This window comes from Lissotriton vulgaris, chromosome 11 (assembly GCF_964263255.1).
Source record: "Lissotriton vulgaris chromosome 11, aLisVul1.2, whole genome shotgun sequence".
Taxonomy (NCBI): Eukaryota; Metazoa; Chordata; class Amphibia; order Caudata; family Salamandridae; genus Lissotriton; species Lissotriton vulgaris.
In genome coordinates, this window is record NC_141699.1 from 633,420,594 (window position 1) to 633,448,263 (window position 27,670).

The 27,670-nt window shown below is 45.5% G+C and overlaps 1 protein-coding gene across 2 annotated transcripts in view; it reads left to right on the top strand.

Annotated features, from left to right (window-relative positions):
• The window catches only part of LOC147683268 (claudin-15-like), a 219,205-nt gene that overhangs the window by 28,590 nt on the left and 162,945 nt on the right, over window positions 1–27,670 (top strand). Inside the window, exon 1 of one of the 2 annotated variants that reach the window (XM_086943727.1) lies at window positions 25,640–26,267. The exons of the other annotated variant lie outside the window; for it this stretch is intronic. Within the exon in view, the coding sequence (XP_086799853.1) occupies window positions 26,048–26,267 (220 nt within the window). The 5' untranslated portion in view covers window positions 25,640–26,047. Of the gene's footprint in view, window positions 1–25,639; window positions 26,268–27,670 lie in introns of those variants that run through there. 2 annotated transcript variants of the gene reach the window in all.

Genomic DNA, 27,670 nt, shown 5'->3' on the forward strand with positions numbered 1-27,670 from the left:
GATTTTTCATTGTTTTTCAAAAATAAATTCACAAAATACCATTGTTTCATGCCCAGCTATTTCTAACACGACATAGAGGAATGAAGTAGTTTCTGCTGCAAAAATGATACCCGAATCTGTAAATTTGCAGACCTTCAAGTCCTAGTTTCCTAACAGAGAATGATGTCAGGCGTAGAAGAGAGAATCAGAGTTTGCAGTGGAATGGAAAATAAAATTCAAAGACAACCTACAGTTGTGTTTCCTGGGGCTATGCTCTTTCCTGTGTCACTCCTGTACTTTCGCTTCAGCTCTGAGAGAGGTGTGGTGCTGCGGCCAGGGCAGATGACTTCGGAGCGCAGGGTTCACAGTCTGATCTCTGGTTGCGGCGGCAGCTCAGCCCAGCACCATGTGACTCTGGGCAATAGCTCACTTAATTTCCATGATGGCCCCCAGCGCCTTGAGACCCATAAGGGTGACTAGTTTGCGCTTTACAAATACGGATTTACATTTGTTGTAAGTGGGACTGGATTTTTAGGATATCCACATAAATGAAATTTACATGCATTGTAAATCTATAGCTTCATATTCAGTAGTTATGCTGAAAATGTGGCAAGGATCTGGAACTCCTGAACCTATGCTCTACACCCCTATTCTAGGCTGATGTTCCTGCCCTACTAGGTCTCTCTACATTCAGAGACTCAAAATTCCTTTGGCAGTTCAGTGGGTAAGGAAATGATCTTTGCAGAAGTGGCAGACATGGCTAGTACATTTAGGAAACAGATCAGGGATCCCCTAGGGTTAGTGAGGTAAAGCAGGATATCGTCAGCATATAATGAGATTTTATCCTCCCACTCTAACGTCCATCGCAGGCCCCGTATCGATCGGTCCCACCGAACCCATGCCGCCAGGGGCTCCAAGGCCAGAGCAGAGAGAAGCGGGGACAAAGGACACCCCTGTCTCGTGCCTCTACCAAGGGGAAAATCGTCGGATTTTACGATTATTTACAACCACTCTGGCAAGGGGATTCGTATATAACAGACGTACCCAACTCACAAACTCCGGTCCAAAGCCCATCTTTCCTAACACTACGAATAGGTAGGACCATTCGACCCTGTCGAATGCCATGGTGGCGTCTAACGACACTAGTACCGCTGGCTCCTGAATTGTCGGAGTCCTGCCCAGTATTCCGTGTAATCTGCGCAAGTTAAGGGCCATGTTCCGGCGCGGCATGAAACCGGATTGATCCGTGTGTACCAAGGTGGTGATTACTTTGACCAATCTGGTCGCAAGCAGCTTTTCCAGAAATTTAGGCTCGGCATTGAGCAGTGAGATTGGTCTGTGTGAGGAACAGAGCGTCCTGGGTTTACCCGCCTTATGGATAGCCACAATGTTTGCCACTCGCTGGTCATAAGGGAGGTGTCCTACCTCTCTACTCTCAATGTACATGGACAGAATAAATGGGGCGAGTTTATGAGCATTCAGTTTATACAGCTCTATAGGGATTCTGTTAGGGCCTGTAGCCTTCCCGGAGCGCACCCCTCTGATTGCCTGAGCCACTTCGTCGTTCGTAAGAGAGGAATCCAGGTATTCCCGATTGTCATCCGACAGCGTAGGCATCTGGATGTCTCTAATCATAGCACTGTTATCCTTCTCTGTATATCCTCCAACCGAGGTGTATACCCCTCTGTAATATTCAGAGAATTCATCCGCCACTGCTTGTGGGTCTGTGACTAGGGTAGAATCCGCTCCCTGTAATTCCGGTACCAACCTCGACGCCCACTCTCCCTTCTCGAGCCATGCTATTAATTTGCCGGCCATGTCCCCGTGTTCGTACGTTCTACTCTGGGTGTCCTTATTCTGAGCTATCGCCCTGTCTCTGGCGAGTCCTCTGTACTCATCTTGTCGTAGTTTTAAAAGGTGAATTCCCTCCGGAGTTGCTGCCCTAGTTACCTTCTCTTCCAACCTCATCACGTCCGCCTCCGTCCTCTCCATTTCTGCCTGGTGCTTCTTTTTCTTCCTCGCCACCAACGTTAAAACCTCCCCTCTCACGATGGTCTTATATGCTTCCCACAGGGTCCACGCCGAGTCAACAGTTCCTACATTTTCCTGGTAATACCTATCCGATATCTTGGCGACCTCTCTCTTTGTAGCAGGGTCTTTCAGGTGCCAAGCGCTAATAGGAGCCACCCTACCTACTGCAGGCTGACCGATTTCTATCTGTAGCCAGATGGGAGTCTGGTCGGAGATCCCCTTTCCCAGGTGACGTGCCTCTCTAACCGTGGCAGCCAGGGCTGCTGGTATCAATACGTAATCTATTCTGGACATGCTGTGGTGCGCAGCGGACAAATGCGTATATTGTGCCTGTGTCAGATTGCATAACCTCCAGCTATCTACCAGCCCCATCATTTCTAGGAAGTCTGGAAGCCATCTCTCCATCCATTACTGCATTGAAGTCTCCCCCTAGCACTAAGAGGCCCAGAGACAAAGTGAGGAAGACTGTCCCCAAGTCATGGAAAGTGTCAGAATGAAGACCAGGCGGGACACAAATTGATACGAAGGTAACTGTCCTCCCCTCACATTGCCCTAATATACCGATATAACGACCTCTTTGGTTGGACCACGTAGTCTGAATGGTTAGGGGAAAGGAGTTCTTTACCAGGATACCAACACCTCTGGACCCCGTAGTAAACCCAGCATGTGCCACCAACGTATAACCCCCTTTATGGAGCGCCATGCAGCGATTGCCAATGAGATGAGTCTCCTGCAGTAGCACTACATCTGGGGAGTGTCTTCTAATCAACTGGTTGACCATTCCTCTCTTAATCCTGTCCCCAAGGCCATTAACATTCCAGCTTAGCACTTTTATCCCCGACCCCTGACTAGCGCTTGACATTTAACCAATATGGGCACAACACAGTCACGGCATTGTCACCTGATGTGAAAAAGAAATTAAACAAAAAAAACACATTGCAAACGTTCTTGCATACCATGAAATCTCCGAACCAAACATCCACATTTGCCCCCTGTCCCACCCCTCCACCCTGCACCACTGCATATGGCTAACGCCCATCCCCAACTGGCAGTGTGCCTGTCGCCCAATACCCAACCTACTAAGCTAACTAATGCCACATGCTCTCCCCCCCACCCCTAGGTATTGCCCTGAGCCCCGGGTCCGTTCACAGAAGTCTTACTGTCCGATAGGTCTAGCTAATAATGAGCTGCAGAACCGCCCCGCCACCCGACTCTCTCAAACAGTGTACTGGTTCCCACAGCCTCTATCATTCTTGGTCCAGTCATTCCTCTCCTCCGCCACGATCTCGCACTTCCGGCCCGACCGAGGACCTACTGTCAACCCAGTCCAATGCCACTTCCGGATTATCAAAGAACCAGGCCTTCCACTCCATTTCCACCCGCAGCCGTGCTGGAAACATCATGGCATATCTAAGGCTCTTTTCCCTGAGATTCTTCTTCACCCGAAGAAAACTTTGTCGTTGCTTCTGTACCACTTGGGTGAAGTGTGGGAAGAAGGAAAGCGTTGCATTTTCATATCTCAGGGGGCCCCTTGCTCGCGCTGCCTGCAGGATCGCATCTCTGTCTCGGAAGTTCAGCACCCTGGTGATCATCGGGGGAGGGGGTGCCTCCGGTCTGGGCCTACCACCTGGCACTCTTGAGGTCATATATCTCCTGCTGCAGCAACCCCATATCGTCGATCAAACTAGCGGTCTTAATGTCAAGCGATTTACCTTTCTCACTCGCCTTAGTGAGATCTGCCCATATCAGGTTAACCTCTATCGTGACCGTGTCTAGTTTATTGTCCAGGGATTCCATTTTTTTCCCCATGGATGATTGGACCCCATTTATAGCCGCCATGATATCCGTTAGCATTGGTTTCGCGGGGGCGACTTGTGAGTCTCCCCCTGACGACTGGGTCTTCCTTGATTCATCCGGGGATCCTTTAGGCATCGTGTAGTGGTCCAGCTTATTAGATTGGATATGCTTTGATCTTTCGAGGACCTGGGCAGGGCCTTATCTGCATCTGGCTTTGACGCCACCTGGGCGGTCACCTCTCCCCACTTCACCTCCGCCAATCACAACAATTTTCCTGAGGTCCGAGAATCTGATTCCACCGATGCGCCGTCTTTGCCGCTCCGCGCCACTATCCGCCCTGCCGTAGAACCGATGGCCGGCTAACACACCTCCCTGCACTGTAGTTAACGAACCTGGGCACAGCATCTTCCGCCTTGGACCCCAGCACCCATGCAGGTTCTCCCTTCAAACGAAGGCCGTCACTTACTCACGAGGTCTGGCACTCACGAGAAATTAGTTCTTCTCTGACCTGCATTGCAGACAACTATGCGGGGGGCATGAGAAGTAGTCACTGCCGTGCCCCTCAACCCGCAAGCGGCACAAAGGTGACACCTCCTTGTAGTGGCCCCCGCCGCCTCCCACTCCAAACTCAGGGGGGCGACGTGCTATAGTCCAGATACGGTGCCCTACCTATGTCTGTGGTAATTTTGTTGGCACTCCCCCACGGCCGTCTCCACAAGAGGGCACACCAGGTCTCTCTGCCTCCCTCGTCACAATCGGGCGGACCGGGCGGCTCCCTTCCCAGGCGTCCCGCGTCTTACTGCACTCTTCTCAATGGCCAGGTCTCAATGGCCAGGTGCCTCTGCCGACTTCTAGTACTGGTGCGCCACTCTCACCCAGAGTCGTAGGCCCCCTGGTGCTCCACTGTTTCCCTTGAGGGCATCACGCCCTTGCAGGCTGATATAGCAGTGGTTTCGGGCCCCGAGAGTTAGCGCCTCCCATGGCCCTCAGGGGCCACCGCTGCTGTTTGTCCGTTCCAGCGTACACGGCTCCTCCCTGAGGGTCTCCTCCGCCCAGTTCTTCCCACGGAGCGGAGCGCCCATCCCGTACTGTGCTCGGGCAAACGCCCGCCCCCACGCACTGTTATGCGCTCCAGCAGGGCAGATTTGCAGCGCAATTTGGCATCCCCGTGTGTCCGGGCCGCCTCTCCAAGCGCCCGTCCCGTACTGTGCTCGGGCCAACGCCCCGCCCGGACGCACTGTTATGCGCTCCAGCAGAGCAGGTTTGCAGCGCAATTTGGCGTCTCCGTGTGTCCGGGCCACATCTCCAAGCGCCGGTAGCGCCGATATCAGTTATGGGGCAGGACTGGTGACTTCCGGTTTCCGGACCCAATGTTGTTCAACTTGCAGCTGGACTCGGCCCTTACTCCAGCCCCCGCCTTGGGAGTTGAGTAGGCCGCTAGTTAGCAAGCGGAGTATCTCGGGGCCCTGATGACGGTTTTGGCCCAGAAATGCCACAGGGAGCGTCGCTGCAGTTCCGCAGGCGGGTGGTGGGCTCAGGTCTCAGGATTTATGCCAGGATCATATGGAGGAGGAGAGGAGTCCTTGGAGCCGAGCCTTCACGCGGCCATCTTAGTCACGCGCGTGGCTCCTCCGGAAATTGTTTTTTTAAGAGTAGGCATGGGTCCCTTCGGGAACCCTTACCATTTGAGAATGACTTGCCACTACATGTTTGTAGTCAGTAAACTAGTAATGTTATGCTACTGGTTTTTGGTAGAAAAACATTAACAAATACTAATTTAATTAGATATTTGGCAAAGATGCCCTAAACATGCCCCTTAAAAATACCGAATTGGTTATTTGGTCTCAAACCTAAATTGCAATTCAATAACGTGTTACCGATTCGCAATTTAGTTTTGTACATAAGAAATGGTCTTTTGGAGACACAAACTGCCCAATTCTGCAAAACCGACCCTTTGCGACCACATACATGCTATGCACATCTGGACTTTATTTCTAAATACATTGTCAGCAATGCCACAAGGTCTAGACCGCTTTTGAAGGTTGAGGATTCCTCAGGCCATCCACCCATTAAAAAAGTGCCATCTCCACCCACAAACCAAGCACCCTCCAACCCATGGGAGACTTTCCTTGTGTCTCTATAACAAGTGCAGCTCAGCTCGGAATACAGGTAAGACTTGGCAAAAGAGTACACAATAAGGACAGGAAGAAGAAGAACAGTATGCCGAAAGGAAAATAAAAAACATACTTTTTCCAGAAAAGCTTAAAGACTCAAATGCTTAAAGACTCAAGTGTTCAATCAGGCTCAACACAACAGAATTCACCACAAACCAGTGGATGTGGCTGAAGGATTTTGGAATGAAAAACTGAGCTCTCGTTTTTTAAAGTTCTTTATTTCACGTAGTAGAGCTCAAAAGAACATAATGATTTATTTTACATTTTTCTATACCTCAACTCTGCTATTTTAAATGTGGCAGCTCTTGAACTTCTAGTCATCCACTGGTGACCTGTTGAATTGAGTTAGAGAATTTTCCCTTATCAATCTACCATTTAAACATTCATAACAAGTTTACTTTGTCGAGAGCTTGAAAGTTATCTCACTCGAGGCATATCGACCTCTGGACTGCTTGAGTGATTCACTTTTTGTGATAGGGCATTAATACGGCAGTCTCATCCCGTGACCTCAGTCGCCTCAGAGAGTTTTTTTTTTAGTTCAATCATAAACATCTCTTGCACTGGCCTGGTATTTCTGTGCACAATAAAAAAGTTCACACATTTCTGCTTTTCAGAGGACTATGTGTAAGCATGAACCTGCACTCTCACATTAACCTCTTAAAGCAATGAGCACTTAAGAATGTGAAAAGAAAGTCTTATAAAACAGAAGCAAAAGCCATCAATTCACTGCAAAAATCGTATTAGTAGGAATTAGATAGAAAAGTCATGTATTAAAATAATCTGAAAAAACATTTTGCTGTTATTTTTTATTTTTGTAGGTCATGGCCAAAAAATGCATGCGATAAGAAAAACTAAAAGAAGAGAGTATTTAAAAAAAAAACTTGTTTTTTGTTAAATTATTTTCGCATTAGTTGATCAACTCTTTTTAGGTTTTGTTTATAAATGCCTGACTTTCCAGTTGCTTGAGCTACCACCGTCATGCTTCGGGTATGGTATGGAGTACTGCTTCCACGCCGTATTCTTTCTACAACATTGGCTGCTGTCGTAGGTTTCTCACAGGAAGAAGAATTGCCCGACATTATCAAGGCTCAGTGGGTCCATCATCTTTGGCACTTCCCATTACAACCTTTTAGTTCACAGGACACTTTGTCTGAAAATAAATATAAACAATTGCTACGAAATGTTTGAGAGGAGAACAACAAATGAAAATACCTCCAAATGAATCAACCTGTGGGTTTTTCCGAAAAGGAAACATACATCACTCGTCTAACGAAAGAATTATGGCATGCACCATACCGTTTGATTTAAAAAAAAAATGTTATCCCAAGCGAGTAAAATATTACTTTGCTGCAAAGACCCAACGGTACGTTTACTCCTTTAAAAGCATCAAAATACGAAGAAAAGTAAATGCCACCATCAAAATACCCAATTTATATGTTTATGTCTACCTTGTTTGCCAATGTCTGGACATAATTGCCAAGGCAGTTACAAAATGTGGTGGGTGGGGGCAGACGAAAGTCGAACTTTTTTTCTCCCCTAAGAATGGGTGTTTAACTCATGCATGTCTCGGTGAAATTGTAATTAAGATCTGTTGTTTGAAAATGTGATGACAACTTTTGAAGCCATTCTTTTATCATTAGTCTACCTGAAAAACATAGTTGAGGGAGAGATAATGAGCAGAACAGGAAGCAGTGTCACAAAGCAGACAAAACAAAGGACTTTTGGACATTCTCAGGCTATTTATTTAGGGGTGAGGAACAGATAAACCAATTTTCAGTTAGCTTTTTTTTTTTTTTTAAACGGTCTCCTCTCATTCAAATACGTGTTTTTCGATGATGATGAGGGTCTTGTGTATACATTGTCTCTAGGCATAGGTGTTTGCATGCGTGTTGTGTGTGTGCTTGGTTATCTGTATGTCTCTTCTCTCTGTGCCAGGTCTGTATGCATGTGTGTGTTGCCTGTCTGCCTTGGTGGCCACATGCTTTTTTGGTCTTTGTGTGAACGGAAGCTCTGCCTGCTTGTGTGCCTTTGAATTAATGCACTAGGTAAGATCCTAGCCAATTGGCTTTGTCAACCCCAATTTCTCTGCATTTCACTATTATACTTCTAATATAAGAAAAACACAAAAAAAGTCCATTTGAAAAGGTTCTACAGCCAAACAAATAAACTAATCAATGTTGACCTAAAAATAAAAAGGAATGGAACACCCACAGAGTGCACAGAAAATTTTAGGCCAATGAGAGCGGAAGCTTAGGGAGTTCCCTTGCTGTTGTAAAATGGTCCAAAGTGATGAAAAAGAGAGAAGTCATGGGAACAGGGTAAATCACGGAGAGCTATGCTATACATGATCCTGCCTCGGTTGCAAGAGGGATGGGCTGTACTAGACTTCACTTTATATTCTTATGTTTGTATGCTTCCGCATATGAACATACTATTGACTGGGGTAGAACCGACTTGTATGGCTGAAGCTCCTTCCATCTATCAAATGCTGTTGGGCAGCAATGCCAAAGATTGGCTGTTTATTAACCTTGATATGAATTACTATAAGAGAACTAGATTTAAGGTTCTTATCGCGGCCTATAAAGTATGGAGGGCTGTTAAAAAGAAATACAAGGTAGAAAGGATATCTTGGTATACCCCGTTAACTGCCTCCACTCTTCTCCCATCAATATTTTGGGATCGAGTGGTTGATCGCTGGCGGGCTAAAGGGGTTCATTATATTGGAGATGTATTTATTATTGGGGATTTGATGTCTTTTGATATGTTAATTGATCAATTTCATTTGTCTCGCTCTGATTTTTTCAAGTATTTGCAAATCCGCGACTACCTGTTTAAAGCTCGTCGGAAAATCGAAGTTAACCTCCTTATCGAGGCCGTGAGGAAAGGTGCACGCATTGGTACACTCTATACCTTATTGTTGGATACCCTGGGCAACGATCTTGAGGCTCAAAATTCAAAATGGGTTAACAGGCTGGGGTGTCTTGGCACTCGAGTCGAAACCTCTATTGAATTGGCTGGGAGACTGTTTATGTCAGCTAATCTTCGTGCACAGCACTATAAGACCGTTTTTAATTTATATTACACCCCAGCTAAAATATGTAAATGGGGCGGATCTAATGATGGAAAGTGCTTTCGCTGTGGGTCAGATGAGACTGACTTGTTACATGTTTTTTACACCTGAGACCACTTAAATATGCTTTTTGATCACATAGAGAAATTCTTAGCAGAGATTCTGGGTGGCCCTGTACGACTATCTGTAGCTCATATACTGCTGGGTGTAGATGTGGTATCAGATGAGGATCAACTGTCCCATAAATGTCGGTACTTGATTTTCCTAGCCACAGCGATGGCTAGACTGTGTATTGCCTCAATGTGGCTGCAAAAGGATGTTCCTTCCTTTGAATTATGGAGAGCTAGATTTTTATAAATGTTTAATATTTAGTACCGTTTATATGCTCTGAAAGGTAGACGGAAAAATAAATAGGGTTGCGAGATTTGGGGCCCAGTGGCTGCGTATATGGATGAATAATCCTCCTGTATATCATATTTTATTTCTTCTACTATTTTTTCTCTTGTTGTCTTTCTATGTACCATCTATGTGTTTGACTTTATGGAAAATATGGCTTAATTTATTGTAATAAGACTGTTTTTTTTTCTTTCTCAATTGTTTATGTGCCTGTTTTGCGCCCATGGATTGTTAATAAAAAAATGTAAACAAAAAAAGGAAAAGAGAGAAGTCAAAAATAGTGTTACGCAGTTGAAAAATCAAATTTCGATCAGGTTGATCACATGAATGCTTATAAACTGAATTTTGTATAATTTGGTTCACAACACCAAATAAGCACACACACTCACACATACAAAAAGCAAAGGATCATCATTGCAATGCTGATGGTCTTTCAGGTCCCATCTCTAGCATCAACACCAAGGAATGATTCGCAATGATCAGACCTCTCACATTTTTGGATATCCCCTTACAATATCAAGACGGAAAGGATTTTGAAGCAGCAAAGCATTGCAACTGATGCAGTAGATTTGGTGAACTTCACTTAGGTAATTGGCAGGGAACTATTACCAGGCATAGGCCTCGATTATGAGTAGTGTGGAATTGCTGTTACAGCACAGATCTGTAAAGTCTGCATGGAGTTAGCTGTCCACTGATTTTGAATAGTAAGCTGCATGATGTAAATATTGTTAGCATTATTTACTGTATGCGGTAAAGATAAAACACTCAAAAGCATGTGGTAAATCATTCTCACATGGGGAGAGGAGTTGAGTTTATGGCTAGGGCGGGCGACCTCGAATCTGGGGACCTGGGTTCGAGTCTCAGCAATGTTGCTGAACATCCTGTGATTCTGGGCAAATCACTTAAATGCCTGTGCCTGACAAAAATGAACGTGTCCTCATGTAATGCAACTGGTGGTATGTAAAGCGCTCTGATACTCGATTCGGGCAAGTTCGTGCTATATAAAACTCTGTAAAATAAAATAAAATCCAATATCCAGCAGCCCACCAAACATGAAAGACAAAACAAACATTTTTAAATTGTAAATCATTCCAATTTTCTGCAGCCCACCAAACAACCAAACAAACATGAAAGACAAAACAAACATTTTTATATTGTTTAAATCATTCAAATTTTCTGCAGCCCACTAAACAACCAAACAAACACGATAGACAAAACAAACAGTTTTAAATTGTAAAATAGCATTAGTACCCACACAGACTCATGCCGCATGCAGACCTAAGCACCAACAAATCATGGATGACACACCGACAGAGAACTTGCATGGCTGACACAATAGTCACATTCCCAGGTGAGTATAGTAACACTCCCACCCCGTTTCAATGAGAAATCTCTGAAAATGTGCACAACACAAATATCGCAAAAATATAATTAAGACCACATGGTACAGTAAGAAGCATTGTAATTGTTTAAATCATCATGTCACAGCAAAACAAAGATACTGTGTCATATATGTCCTCAGAAAAATAAAGATAAGTCCGTTCAGCAGGCCCTTGTCATGAAAAGATCCAAGATCCAAGAACGTGCGCCGTCTCGCAAAGTGCGTCATCTATGACAAGGTAATGTCCTGTGGATATACTCCCCTCTACCATCAGGTGACTTAATGTCAGCGCATCAGGGTGCAGGTGTTGGAGTCAGTGGTGAAGCAAGGGTGCCATGGCCTCTAATGCAAGCAGTTGCAGACTAGGAGACATAAATTGACCCGGCCTCAAACTAAAAGTGGCCCCCATTCAGTAAACAGATAAGTAAAAAGTGGCCCACTTTTTGCAAATCAGGCCACTTTTGAACTTGTAAAGACACACTGTATTAGGCTTTTGCAAGCTATGGGTGACTGCATGCATTTATACTTGCTGCAGGCAATGATTGTGGTAATAGCAGGCAAATCAAAAGAAAAAACTCAGCCCACCTGGTCATAAATAGGATGGCAAACTGCTTAAAACAGGCTAAAATACTGATATGTGAGATGAGCCCACAGGACACTGCCTGATTGCCCTATAGGCCAGTCCAACTGGTAGAAATGGAGTCTCTAGTTGGCAGAAATTTGAATCCAGTCCAAGTAGGGACCACCACTCTAGTCAGGTAAGTCAGATACACACCCTTAATTAACCTGTGGATACCCACTGGTAGCTTGGCACCATTGGCGGCCGGCACGGATCTAGGGTGGGTGTGGGGTAAGGGGGTTTAAAAAAGAATAAAAAACACCTATCTGATGCCACGTCTCGCCTTCATGTCTCCCCTGGAGTAGGAACAGGAGCCACCCAGACTCCTTTGAGTCAAGCACAATGCTGAATTGTTTTTATAAAAGCCCTGTAAAATTCCAGGGGGATTCCATCGGGGCCAGTAGCCTTACCAAGGCCTAAAGAGATTAAACCTATTTTTTTTTCTTTATTTCGGCTTTAATGCCATAAAAGTACAAGTCCCCTGGTATCTTATCTAGCCCTAGCGCTTTGCCATTTTTTACTGAATTTATTGCCACCTCTGTTTCTCCTAGTGTAAATACCAGGCAGTCTATGGGGTGTTTGAGGCACAGGGCATCGTCGCCGGGAACTCTTGACATTGTGTCATATTTTTTGTAAAGATTCGTGAAGTGGTTAACCCACGTTAGCTCGTCAAGATAAACGTCTTTTGCCACTCTCCCTACGTGGTTATCATTGGCGACTAACCTCCGGAACCCTACGCTATCCTTTGATTTGACAGCTGTCAACATATCTGCCCAGCTTTCTTCCTCCCAAGCTTTTCTTGAAGCATTTTGTACCTGCTTATAGTTTTTCCTTGCTATTTTTACATCTTCCGCTGATTTAGATTTGATAGCAAGCAGAAGTGCCCCCTTGGATTCCCTGCAAACTCTGTCATACCATGGTTTACTCTGAGGCAGATTCTGTAATTTTTGTTGGTTTTTCTTTGGCATTTTTGTGACTAACATTCTCAGATCTAAAAAAAATTTTTGTGAAGTGACATAAAACAAACAGAGTTGTATTCGTCTGTAAGGAAGCCGCAAATGATCCAAAGGTCCCTGCAAAAAGTGCATAAATTTCGGCAAGAATCTCACCATGGTCCAATATAAGTGACCATTTGAGTGCTCGTCTATTGTTGCTGATGTGGATCTCATCACTCGTTCCACTATTTACATCAGTTGGTGACACGTATGCAGCTCCCAGGAGCAAAGAAGCTTCTATCAATAGACCCAGGGGGTAGTGATCACTTTCTAACCTCTCATTTACCTCAAAATCTATCATACTCTTCCAAATAGACATAGAGATGATTACAAAATCTAGATTACTCTTACAATTATTTCTAGAAAATATTGTTTTTTTGGAGCTATCTGACGGGAGTCGTCCATTACAGGCCCTGAGGCCATGTTCCGCAGACAATTTCATTAGTTGAACTGCCAAGACTGTGCATTTGACAGGTTTAATGTTCTCCAGTGTTGGAATGTTGTTGGCTTGGTCCTCTTCTTCAAAAATATCACTGAGCCCTGGAACCGGTTCATAGTTATAATTTAGGTCACCAGCTATAATGACATATTCCTCTTTTCCAACTATTCTACCTAAAAGGGAGTCTAGTTTAGCTAAAGTGGGAGATTCTTTAGATGCAGGGGCAGGTCTATTGTAGACATTTATTAGATAAAATCTTTTCCCTTCACATGTGGTGATTTTCAAAGCTAATATGTCGGGTGAATTTGTGTCTACTACATCTATCTGTATCTTCAAGGTTACCTTCACCCAAGTTATTAGACCACCTGAGGGCATTCCCCTTTTAGATGGAATGGCACCTTTGCCAAAAGATTTAAAGCCTACCCTGTGTGGTATGGCTACCGCCCAAGATTCCTGTAGCCGACAGAAGTCCCTGGAATCAAAGAACTTTGCCCATTACGGGTCCCTCAAATTCTTGTACACTCCAGCTATGTTCCATGAAACTAGTTTCAGTGGCTCACCCTTCATATTTGATACATCGGGTGACCCCAGAAGTGCAATTTCCATATTTGGTAGCATCCCTATTGACGGTTCCTCTGCCAATAATACCGTGTTTTCACAAGTCCAACTTTTATCACCCTGAATAATGGCATTATGTATATTCCTATGTTCTGGTGACAAAACGCCTTGTTGGCTCTCTCCCTGGTCACATTCTCCCACCACTACCTCATTGCCTGTTGGTGAATTGACTACATCTAGGTGTCTAATATTGATATATGGACTATGGTCCTTTTTTTTTCCCATACCCTTGAGGACTTTTAAGTTTACTTCCATATTACTTTCTCTTAGTTTTTCCCTAGTGGAGGGATTCAGCCTATATGCTCCAACATTAGTTTGTGATGGACATCCCGCCAAGGGATTCAATCAGTCAACCGCTTCTAAGCAGCTGAATCTGTTGTATGTTGGCAATCCCATCCATTGGCTTGGGTTTCCCAGATTCCCACCACATAATCTGCCTGAAGCATTATGATTCACCACAGTCCACCCTTCACCAGCCTTGAAGTGCGTTTTGGGTGGGTAAAAGTAGGACAGCGGTCTAGTTTGGATCACATTGCTTCCATCAAATGCTTGTGGGTTCCAGGAACACAAATGGTGCACGGTACGTGGATCTTCAAATGTAACCACCACGCAGTCACCTGGTATGGTCTTTCTTGTTGGCCCTATCCATGGAACCCTACGAACCATTAATATTTTGCTTTTTATGTAGTGTGGTAAGGGCCTTTGCACATTCAACCAGTGTAAGACTTTATTTTTCAGTGACCAAAAGCTCTCATCAACTTGGTTAGTCAGTTCCGGGACCCCCGTCAAGACAGATACATAAGAGCTAGCATCTGGTGGCAGGTCTATATAACCTCCCCCTGGTTTCTTCCTCTGGGGGTTCCTATTCTGTACCTGTTGAGTAACTTTTGTAGCATTGACGCCCTGTGCTGGGGTTTCTTTCGCTATTGGAGCACTATTTGTAGTATTTATGGTGGCTGCACTTGTGGTAATTGCAGTTGGTGCACTTGTTTGGTTAAGACTAATACTTGTGGGTATAGCACTGATTGGATGTGGTGTGTTGTTATCTGTTAGAGGCACTACAGGCGCTGTGACTACGCGTGCAGTTGTACTAATCGCTGAGTCAGCTATGCTCAGACTTGCTAATGTTATAATACTTTTTTCAACCTCCAACAGCTGATTTTCCATTCGTGTCAATCTTACTTCCAATGGCATTAGGAGTGATTTAAGAAGGTCCCCTATTTCATTCACTAGCATTCCTTTTCCCTCCTCAACTGTCACTATTCTGCTTCCTGAGTTATTTGGAAGTAAGGTTTCTTGAGCCCCTTCGATTGTTTCAAGATTTACAATATTTAGGTCCTCCCTCTGTTCCATTGTCGTTGTTAATAACGCTTTGCCCGGGCCATCCCTCTCTATGACTGGTATGGCATTAACCTGCGTCACAGCCACTTTTTGTCTTTTTCTAGCGTAGGAAGAGGGGTTGGGGCGTTTGCGTTTAGGTATGGCCCCCTCCTTCCTCCCGCGCAATTGCATTGTACTTGTGCTTGTTTCATTCTCAGGGGTCTCAGGCTCTGTGACAATAATCGATGCATTATTACTAATCCCAGCTGGGTTTGCTGGGGATATGACTTCAAGGGGTGGATTTTCACAGGGCAATTGTAGTGGAACATGTATGGGAATTAGTGGTAGTGGGTTAGGAAGCATAATTGGGTGTATTGGTGTTAAGACAGGACCTTCAATTTGTTCTGGGGTTTTAGCTGTTGCTATATGACCCAGAGACGATCTCTTGGCCATTAAGGGCCATTAAGGGATCTTGGGACTTTCTTCTAGCCATTACAAGGTCTAATGAAACCCTTTGTTCCATTAGATTAATACCCATATCTATTACCGAGTTGGTCCTGGTGATAAAATCATCTAGCGTGCCTGTTAGTTTGGTTCCCCCCTTCAACACCTTACTTCTGCTACCTCTAGGAGACATCTCTAAAGCCATTTAGTAAATGGATACGAAGCAAAATAAGAATACAGTGAACATATAAGATATTGAGAAAAAAATGCCAATGTTAGAGGGGTGGCCTGGTCCGGTCTTACCCGGTTTGTAACGGGCTAGAACGGGCCCGCCCTTGGCCCGGGCTTAGCCCCGTGCTGCGTCCCGCGCGCGTCTCTTGTGCGCGGCTATATGCACTCCTATATGCAGGGGAGGAGGGGGGCGGGATGAGTAGCAGGTGCGCCTGCTGGTCTTAGCGCTCAGCCCGCTGGGACTCGCAGTCCCGCACCCTCAGGACAGCAGAACAAAAAGTCAGTCTTTCCCCAGTACCAAGTGCCTGGCCAAGATCCTCTCAGGCTCCTCTAAGGTCGCTCCTCTTACGGTCAGAACCAGTGATCTCCACGGAACGGCTTCGAGCAACCTATTTCTAATTCTTCCCCAGTAATCGGGGACCCGATGACTTTATTTTGTTCAATCAAATCTCCTTCGCTTCTAGATCTTTTAGAAAGTCCATTATTAGCCCCTCTTCTAGTGAAGCCCCTCCCTCAGTATACAGCTGCCCATAGTAATTTTTTTAAACATTTAATACTACTATTGGAGATTCCTGAACTTGATCTAGATGATCTTTAATTAAAAAAATTCTGCTCGATACCTCTCGTTGTCGAAGGCGTTTTGCCAGGAGCCGCCCAGTATTTTCCCCCAGCTCATATAATTCCGCCCTAAGAAGTATGAATTTGGCTGCCAGTTCTGATCCGAGATGTTGATGTATTTTAGATTTGATGATTGAAATTTCCTGTTGAGACCCCATAATATTAAGCCCCTTCCTTATTTTCACCATAAGCTCTTTCTCCGCAATTTCTAACTGCTCAAACCAATTCCCCATTTCCTGCCGCAGAGCTCTCTGATGAGAGATGGAGAAGCTCAAGGTCTCTCCTCGGACCCCCACCTTGAAAGCATCATAACCGTATGTCGGATGATGAACCATTATTTATGGCAAAGAATTTGACAATCCATTTGGTCATATGATCCCGATATGGTTGGTCACCCAGACATTTTCTTTCAATGGTCCAGAGCTTTTGAATCCTGATAGTGCCGGCCAATAAGATTTCAATTACTAAAGGATTCTGATCCGAAATGACTCTTGGATAAGTTTCCACCTTAACTAACTTAACTTGTTGATCAAAAATAAAACAAATTGTCCAGCTGGACTAATTTATTATGGGGAGTCGGGAAAAAATTAAAGCCTGGATCCGCTTATCTGTATTTGTGCCAGCTATCTATCAAGCCTCGTTCTCTCACCAGACCTTGTAGGGCTTTGAACACCCTTACTTTCCTACCCTGATATGGAATGCCAGCATTTATATTAAAACTGCTATCTAGATGAATATTAAAATCTCCACAGAGGATCAGGGGCCATGGCCAGGGGGCAAGTTCAATACTTAAATAATTCAGCAGATAAGAATTGTCTAAATTTGACCCATATATAGAGCAAATTGTAATAGGGTCGGTACTACATGGGAATCTATATTCCACTTTACCCAGCGTCCCAGTTTATCTTCCTTGACTCTCTTGCATTGACGTAGGCCACATCTTGCCAGGATTGTGATCCCCTTGTGGTTGTACCCTGCCGAGTGCATGCCAGCACATCAAAACCTTAGTCCTTTAACCACCATCGCTTGTTCCAAGGTATAGGAGTCTCTTGCAGACAAACCAAATCTACCTGTATATACCGAAGACTCTTAGCCAGCATGCCCCTTTTTCTTTGATCATTGATGCCACAAATATTTAATGAGCATATACAAATTTTAGCCATCATCACTGTATTGATCGAAATCATCTCCATCTTTCCTGAACATTTGCAAACATCATGACATGTATTTAAACAAAAACAGTTTAACCTTTGCTGAGTCCCCCAACCCCTTCCCTCCCCTCCTCCCCATAATCCCTCCCACCTCCCCTCCCCCTTAACCTCAACGCACTTCATTTGCAACTAGACCCAACAGGTCCAGTGATGGAGAGGGAAGCCCTCCCGTGTATCCACCCCGACCCAAAGAAAGAAAAAGACATGTTTGAAGGGCTACCTAAGTGGGTGGCTTAATCAGTGACGCAGACCCACTAGTAGCTTTTAAGTTACAGGCCTCGGGCACGTGCACTGCCACTCTACTGGGGACTTATAAGCAAATTAAATATGTCAAATGTAGATAAACCCATATTACCTTGTTTAGAGGAGAGAGCGCAAGCACTTTGGCACTGGCTAGTATTGGTAAAGTGTGCAGAGTCTGATACCAGCAGAAACAAGGTCAGCAAAAGTGGAGGAGGAGAGCAAAACTTTGGAGGAAAGACCACCCTAATGCTGACAAGTCTAACAAGGTCACAGTTGGACTCTGGTTAAAAGAACTTTTGGATTTAGGCATAAAAGAAGCAACTTTTCTAAAAGTGTATTTTGCATAATAGTAATCTAAAATCAGAATTTAGCATTACATTAGATTTTAAATTATCATTAAAATTAGTACTTGAATCATTTTTCTAACCGCTCCATAAGTGAAATTAAGTTTTATAAGTTCATATAATATGACCCAGTGAGAGAGTCAGGCTTGTCACAGCGAAAAGCGACTTTGTTTTTTTCCCTGCCATGATACGTAAAACATACATTTCCACATATCCTGCGTTTAAATACCATACACTCTGCCTTATTGGGCAATAAGGATCATCTCAGGGGTGACTTATAGATATTAAAAAGGAAGATTTAGGCCTATCAAAAAGGTCATTTTGGCTGGTCAAAATGGCAGTTTAAAACTGAACACATGCTTTACAGTGCTACTTGGGGGGGGGGCACATTGAGTGCTGCAGCCCACTGGTAGTATTTAAATGACAGTTGCTGGTTGCATGTAGTAGCACATATAGTGAGCTTACAAGTAAATTAAATGTTTCAGATTTATACCAATTTTAACATGTTTTAAAGAGAGGGCACAGGCACTTTACCACCGGTTACTAGGCATAAAGTGTGCAGAGTCTTGTGGCCAACAAAAATAGTTCAAAAAAAGAAGGCAACATTTGGGAGAATACCACGCTAAAGATGGTCATTTCCAACATTGACATACTGATAGCAGATGTAGGGGCAGCGGTGATGCCTGTAGTGATGGACGCAGTTCTAGTTCCTTCTCTGTTTGACGTGATGTTGCAGTTCCGCCTGTCATGCCCTATAGCTTCTTTGGCTGGAAGGTGCACACGGTCTTGTGTGCTGGGATGTCAGCCTTCAACAATGGAAGGATGTGTGTGTACGTTTGACTGCTGCATTGTGTGCCTTGGTTGGAAAGTGGGAAGAGTGCTTTTGGCTGTTGTAATTGGAGGTCTTATTTAGAAAGAGGATTGGTTCAGTCATGTGCTGGGTGATGTCAAGGGTCCACGTATTGCAGTTGAACAATACCGGTCTCCTTTACCAGTCTCTCCAGTGGTGTAGTTGTGAGAAGTTGGCCTGATATGCAGTGCTCACTATTCTAGTGATCACTATGTATCAGTCCAAATGACCCTTATTGATGATTGGTTGTAAGTCAACCGTAGACCAGCTATCCTAGTAGCATGGACAAGAGCAGTCTTTAGGCTAGACTCTAGAGGGCGTGTTAAGCCAGCTGTTATACCATCACATATACCCCTTGAACACCAAGTGAAAGGACACCACACAAGTTGTTATGAAAATAAAAGGATATTTATTTAGAACACAACAGCCCTGGACTCTTTATGAGGACAGGGCGCTAAGCACAATACAAAGCTCTTATGAAAATACTTAAAGTCTCACAATTTACACAAATGCCCGAGGGGCACGAAAAACCATATACTCTAAAAGTGGAATGCAAAATTACTAGCAGGTAAGTACTACTCTAATAGGCTTTAGGATCGCTAGGACTGGACTACTGAACCTTCAGATTACTAGCAGGAGGCCTAGGGGGATCGGGTGCCGAGTGTGCACTCTCACGCGGGATGCGGGACAAAGTCTATGGATGCTAGATTTCGTAAAGTTAGTGTTATCGGATGAATCCGACTAGGTAGAGCTGAAACGAAAAAGGATCTGGACCTTTGGATAGTTAAGCTATGCTGGAGCACCAAAATGCTCAGGTTACCTAGCCCAGGGGCTGCGGCTGCATAGGTCTGGAAAGACGTCGGGAATCCTCGTTGCAGTCTATGGAGCCTGAAAGAAGAAGTTGCTGGAAGGCGACCAGTGATGAAGTTCGATGGGATCCAAGCCTGGATCGGTGATGGAGGATACCTGTAAGCAGAGGGGACCAAGTTCTGAATCACTAGCCAGTGATTAGATGGGCACCAGGATGGCACCGGACGAAGTCACCTCGACCAGGTGAGTGGGCGACGCTGGGCTCTGCAGTCTCTCGGACCAGGAGGCGTTGTCAGCAACCAGGATGGAGGTGCGAGCTGTCCCACGATGGTATCTGCTGTCGACGTCGCTGGACCCAGGTCTTGGCAAATGCAAGCCCACGCGGTGGATTCAAAATGGCATCTGGAGTGGACCAGGAGGGTCCGGGGTGCTCCTCTGTTGGAGGGGAGCAAGGGCCAGTCTGGAGCAACCAGACCAGCGGTATTGTCGTCGTGGTGCGTCGTCAGGAGGGCCACAAGCCAGCAGGCAAGTAGCCGGACAACGCGGTGAGCAGCAAAGAGCAGAAGGGCCCCACGCAGATCTGGTGGATGCTGGGGGGCTGGACTTCGGTGCTGGAGCTGCTCAGGGTTAGGGCTTCTCGAACCCCAAAGCACTCACTCGAGGATTCCTCGGCGGTCGTGCTGGATAAGCTTAGTGCAGTTCTGAAGATGGCCGGTCCCTCGAAGTCTCGTCACACCCACGAATCTCAGCATGGCTGATGATGCAGGTAGAGGTCAGAGGTGCCAGGGAAGCCGGGTCTCGTCGTGCTGGTCGTCGGATTCCGGAGGAAAGACGTGCAGCAAACCGCAGGTTACTTAGTTGGTGCCCGCTGATGCAGGGTGACTACTCCTTAGTCACAAGGGAGAAATCTTAGGAAGAAGTCTTGAGTTCCTTTCGTAGAAAGTAGTTTCAGGATTCAAAGATGATCTAATTTGGAAGGGTCCCCGCTCCCACCTTTATACTAAAGAAAGGGGCTGGTACGGGACTAGGTCCTGCCCATGGGTGGGACGAGGAAGGGGGGTGGTTACACCCCTCTCCCATGCCAGACTTTCCCCAGCTCAGGGGCTGGTGTGCCCCTGGAACTGGTTCAAACTGTCAGATGCACAGTGAGCACCGGGGTGCCACTTGCAGTCACCTTCCTATTCAGCCCTGCCTACCTAGGATACACATAACCCTGTCTGGTGTGGTGCTAGCACCGCCCCTGACAGGAAACCCTTTGTCCAAGCTCTCCTCGCTGGAAGGACTCCCAGCAGCAGGAGGTCAGACTTGTGTCTGTGGTGGCAGCATCCATTTTGTGATGCTGAGGCTCGAGTTAACTTTAACCGGGGTTCACAGTTACATACATGTCGTGTCCCTCTAGAAGGGTGGAATGCTAACCCCGTCGCCAGAATTGGCGAGGGGTTAGTATTCCAATTTGTATGACACCTTACTCGACATGTTTTGATAAAGCGATACCAGAGTTGGCATATAACCGCGAGGATTATAATGCACTTAAGAGTATATGGTATGCGTTATCATGGAACAGCTATTAGGACTTGGTTCCGCAAGCTGCAAACGGGCTCAGCTCATGCCAGAGCACCATCTCACATGATTCCAAGCACTCTGCCTTCAGGATTGTTAAGGCCTGCCATAGGAGTGACTGATAGGAATCTATGTGTCCATTTTAGGTTTAGATATAGGTATACTATATCTACAGCAAAGGGTGATTACACCACCTTGCCCCAGCTGTCGCGCAGCCAGTTGTGTCAGATTTAGATGGCCAGCCAGGGGTGGCATAATACATGCTGCAGCCCCTGGTAGGCCCTGGGTACACCTATGCCCTGAGTTACAGGGTCTGATAAGGTGGCTCAGTATCCAATTAGATACGTACCTAAGGTACATGGAATCCATTTTACAGAGCGAGCAGTAGGCCTGGAGCCCTGAATAGCAGGGTCCCAGGTCAACTAAGTCGGAAAACCAGCAAAACACCAGGCAAAAAGTTGGGGGTAACCATAGTCAGGTATCCACCCTCCTACAGTAGTCACCTGCATCGGAATGTTGAACATGAGTGAGATCATTTCTTCACCATGCACGGTCAGTCCGCTCACGAAATACTGTTTGCACCCTAGGCTGATGTCCACCAAGGATAGTGAAGTGGGACGACCTGAATTTCACATGATAATGTGTTAATATTAAGCTGTTATAGCTGTAAGAATGATTCCAAAAATAGACATATGTAACTGTCCTTGCAAAAATGATTAATGTTTGATGTTCGTAAAAACACCTACAATGGTCATACAGAAAAGGATACGTAAGCAATCAACAATTGCATTGTTACTTGGTGTGTTGTACTGTATACACCATGTGTTATCTTGCTCTACATTTTGTGGCATTGGCTTTTCCCATAAAACATATTCACCTTGCCCTCATTAGGCGCTGCAGAGTTCTGAGCCGAAAAGCTTCACTATTGAAGACACGCATAGACCCACTTAAGGCAATCGGGGGAATATTTACAAGCCACTTTCACCACAGGAACGTCACTTTTATCGACCTTCCTGTGGCGATAGGGGCTTCGCATTATGTACTAGTCAGCATTATGCCACTTTACGTGGCTTAACGCCACCTTGTAAATAAGGCCTCCTTTCACTCTACACTTAGCATGAAAGGGGTGGACAAAGGGTGTTGCGTTGGGCTCTCCAGGGAACACCCATTGATTTTGACGCTGCCCCCTATGTACAAGGGTGGCATAAATAGGAGGCAGCACCAAAATTAAGGCCAGGGAAAACCTGGTCTTAACATGGCGAAAAGAGATGGCAAGGGTGCCTGCATAGGGGCTAGGCAGCTGAGTTCAGCAATATGGAAAACGCAGGCATACACAGTATTGGTGTAGGTACGGTGCATTCCTGCATTTTCAGAATGATGGAGCTCAGCGTTAGCTATTTGGCTTAACGCCACTCTCAGCCATTCTTTTGTAAGTATGCCCCTCCATCTTTCCACATTCCTCCCCATTGTGTGAAATCCTTTTTGCAGTGGGTAAATGAAGATGGTATTGTGAACCTTTTATTTCTGATTGCGGAAATGGTGATTTGTGTCTCATGCACGCAAAGCCTATCCATCTACAACCTGGGAAAACATGGCCCATTACATTCTGCTAACCTTCCTCATTACTTATGCACAATTGGTCTTTGACTGTTTGTGCATGACAATCATGTTCAGTAGCACATTTAGAACATGTAACTTCAAAAGGGAAGGTGTTTACATTCCTTGCTTTTACTTGTGTGCTGTTGGGTCCATCCAAATCAAAACACGTCTGCTGATGTCAAATTTTCCAGAAATGTCCAGGAAACATGATTTTTCTCTTCCCATGGCTTTAGATGCACTGTTTAGGTGTTCCCCCTCCTTTGGCCAAGGTCTTGTGCTTGCTGCAAGCCATTATGTCCCGTATTCACCTTTTGAGGTAATTGTCCTTTTCTGGCCTCCATCTTACGTGGAGAGGATGAGACTGTATTTACTTAGATGCAGTTTTGAACATCGGGTGTCTCAGCTGATGGTCAGTTTGCTTCACAACGGCATTGGCTAATGCCTCGATTTTGTTTCCAAGAACTTACACTTGTGCTGCATTCTATGCTGCAGTTTTGAGTCTAGATTCTGGCAGCAGGCTGTGGATGATGTTAAAGGATTGCAATTGATCTAGTCGGCCAGTCTTGGGGTGGACTATGCGCAAGAGGGCCACCTCCTTGCTTCTGTTGCTGTCCATTTGTATTAGTAGCAGTCGAGCCTCAGTTTAGCTGTTGAGATTTACTGCCATGACCTCAATGGGTCTTTTTTGATGAACAGTAGATGTTTGTGCTGCTTCTGTGGCTCAGAGACACAGTGAAATTTCAGGGTATAACACGTATTTGCTATATAGATATATTGAGATGGTAAATATCACGTTCAGTAAAACTCTCAGGGGCAGATTTGCAAGCCCCTTGTGACACATTTAAGCCACCTTTGCGTCACTTCTGTGACGCAGTAGCGGCGTAAACCATACACCATGTTGCGCCATATTTACCACGTGACGCATCTAGGGAGATGCGTCACGTTGTAAAGCCCTGCGCCACATTAAACCTGCGTCAGGTTCAATATATGCAGGGTAGGCGTTCCATCGGAAAAAGCCTCAGAAACGTGACGCAGTGAAATCTACAAGAATTCACTGAGTCACTTTTCCAACACCGCTGCGTCAAAACCCTGCACCTGCTTGAAGCAGGCATAAGGCGTGACGCAGCATGTTAGCTATGGGCGGCCCCTGAGCATTGCTGGAGTTGCGTCGCGCTTGCGACGCGGCTCCAGCAATGCGCCGCCCTTACACCATCAGATGCGTCACACATCTGTTTATCCTTGCGCCACCATGCACCGCGTTGTAAATGTGGGGCATCTGTGGTGGAGCAAGGGTAAACTTGCTTGATGCACCTTACCTGGAGCAACCCTGCTGATGATATGCAGGGATGCACCAGTCCTTAAAAATCTGCCCCTCACTCTTCGAATATCGACCATTCGATTTTTGATGTGTACAAACGTTTTCTGCTTGTATTACATTCCGATTGAGAAAGGAGTGTTAAAAACTCATAATTGAACGGATTGCAGCCTGTGACATTGTATTTATTGGAGATGAAAAAATGCCCTTTTACTGCACTACTTGCAATCGGGCGATACATCGAAGTAGTAAACTGTGCCAGAGTTAACCATGGGTCAACAGAAAACTTGACTAGGTATATCGGATGGAGGGAGAAAGAAAGCTAGACTAATACCTTCCTCCCGCCTGGCTAAAAATGGTGGTGGGTCAAAGAAGCATCCCCGAAGAGCCTTATTATGTGAGTGCAAGTTGCATTTCCTGCCCTACCTAGTGAGAAAAATAAGGGATGTGCTCAAGAAAACCAATTGGGTGGGTCCAGCTTACTTGGCATCGTTCTCCAGAAGGCTTATTTATTACTTGCACAAGATCTTCAGACTAAGATCTTGCCAGCAACATAAAGGAGCCCCTCTGATAGCCCCAGCACTAAAAGAAATATTGCTAAGAAGTAAGGTCCTGATTTAGATTACGGCGGATGATTTACTCCATCACAGCGGTGACGGGTATTCTGTCCGCAGATATATAAATCCCATTATATCCTGTGGGATGCATATTTCGATGGGCGGAATATCCGTCACCGTTGTGATGGTGTAACCTCTCTGATAGCACTTGTAGTTGAGAAGATGGTCTACTGCCTAGCTCATTCATAAGTAAAGCTTTCCGTCACATGTTCTAGCTAAGAATTGGGATCTATTGTTGACCACAATTTAAAGGGGGGTCGATTAATGTAAATTCCAAGGGTAGACGAAGTGGCATCAAGTACCCTTTGGTCTATGAAGACATCACAGGACTGGCCTCTTGCCCAACCCTTGGCCCCTCAACAGCCTCCTATTCGCTGCTGAGTAGATAGACAACTAGGAACCCGACACAATTGCCCCTTCTGTCCCTGCTGCTGCCCTCATCACTGCTAAAACCCGTGTTGGCAAGGACACTGCCCGAGGCCGCAAAGCCATGCCAGGGGCAGCAGCTACTGTCCCTGGCTACATCAAGCAGGGTCTATGACCGGATGTACATTGTTACAACGCATGCTTTTACCACGCATGCCTTTACAACGCAGGTTTTTCAATGCAAGTCGTTACAACGACTTGCGTTGGGGGTGCTGGATAGTGAATAGTTTAATTTACTATTCCAACTCCAGTCCCCGTGGATAGTAGGGAAGGTGTTGGATAGTAAATTAAACTATTACCTATCCTACAGCGCCCCCAGCGCAATTCGTTGTAATGACTTGTGCTGAAAAACCTGCGTTGTAAAGGCAGTGCGTGGTAAAGGTTGCGTCGTAAAGGATGTTTCCCCTATGACCATGACCCACGTGGAAAGCCTCGCTTTTAGTAATAGGGAGTGGACTCTACCGCCTGGGCACCACACCAGCGTGCAAATCATAAATGATTAACAACAGCTACTACCCACCCATGGTAACAAATCAATATCAACAAGGAACAGAGTGGTGGGCTCTGTATTGACGATTTGTGTTGCTTGTTTATGTCTGCTCCACCTCCGTCCCTTTACCCTTTACATTTTTAAAGGTTTGGACACTGTATGTGACTAGAAATGTTTGCTCTTCTTCTGGGTCGTTGTGAATCTGCTTTCATGATCATAAAATATTTCTTTGTAACCGCCATCCATTAATAGCCGTAGTAAAGACTGCGCCCTATTGAAGACTGCACCCAGTTGGTGACTGTCAGTTACACGCTTATCACTTTATTGTCTCTGAGCAAAGAGCAAAGGTACTGATAATTGATAGCAGCTTTCGAACGGTAAAGGAAAAAAAGTTATTTTCTGGGGGGGAAGCATTTTCAGATCCTCTCTACAGAAAGTAACAGTCCAGCGTCACCAAGGCTTCTGTGGACATGGCCGCTGCCGCTCTGGAGATCACTGGTTTTCTGCTGGGGCTCGCGGGATGGTTGGTCACTGGGGTCACCGTGCCGAACAACTACTGGAGAATCTCAACGGTCAAAGGCAATGTCATCACCACCTCCAGAGTCTACGAGAACCTGTGGAAGAGCTGTACCCAAGACAGCTCAGGGATCTCCGCCTGCAAGACGTTTGACTCCCTGCTGGCGCTCCCTGGTACGTTACTTTAACTATTTATGTACACAAAGCGCTGTTCTTCACCCAGGATATATCAGGGGCCAGAGTTCGTGGACCGTGCTGGAGCTAGTTTGCGCCTGCGTGTGCCTAGAGTGACCATTGCGAAAACAATGTCTACACCGCAAGAACAGGTACTCAGTGACGCTAGTCAAGTTCATTTAAAGGGTATTTTGTAACTGGTGGATAAAGCCAATTATGGTGTCAAATTCCCCCAATGCAAAGAAGTCCAACTGCATTGAACATTTGAGGTTCAGCTCCTAGGCGTTACCTTTGTTAATCTTTCCTGGTTTCATCAAAATTTAGAATCCTTTATTTGTTCATGAGAGTGAAATATCTTTGTCCCTGACTCAGGAGATTTTCCATAAACTATCAGAATGATCAAAATTAGATTAATGTTCTGGTTCTATAATCGAGTTTTTTATTACTTTTGGTTTGGTGATCATATTATTATAATGGTCTGAGATTCACTCTGCTTGAAATTGAATTTTTACAAACTTTAGACTACATTAATCTTGCTCAAAAAACGATTTGTAAAAATGCTTCTCCTCGGTAGGGTGAATGCCTTTTTTCAGGTGTGATGGAAATGGGGTAATTGCTAATCCTACCACCATCACCGACTCCAACACAGTTTAAGATCAATTTTAAAGATAATTTTGGTCGAAACCTGACAGAACAAGACTACGTATGGCCGTCGGCTGCTACACTGACCCTTACTTAGGAAACAGCCAGGTTTTAACTTTCCTCCAAAAAGGAAGAAGCTCCGCTGTGTGCCTGATCTCGTGTGGGAGCAGTTTCCATAATTTGGTCGCCGCTACCTCAAAGGATCTGCCTCCCGACCGGACCGCAACAAAGAGATAGAATTATGTAAACATGTTTACCAGACTATAGCTGTAAATTAAGGGCCTTATTACAAGTGGTTTGGAACAGTGTCCCCATGGAGGATACTGATCTGTGCATTCTAAGAAGCCCAGTGCATGGGGGCTCCGGATTACCCAGGTCAGAAAATCCTGGCCCAGAGCCTTGCACAGTTATACAGGGGTTGCTGACAGCTATAGCAACTGGCCACCACCCACCCACTTCCTGCACCATGGGAGGAGCCGGAAACGATCCCTCAGATGAAACTTATGTCCCTCTGCCCAACCTCCGCTCTCCTTCCCTTTTCCCACACCTTGGTCCTTAAAATAGACCTGCATGCCATTTTGGACCCGGCATTCTTTTGCCCAAATGACATTTACTATTTCAGGGAAATGCCTTGTAATTCCCGAATCTAGGTGTGGGAGTGTCTGTCTGGAGTCAGAGATTCTGCCCCTCAGGTATCCTCACACCTACATCTGGAGCACTCATAAGGAGGGTTCAAGTAGAGCCACTGGGTGCCTCATTTT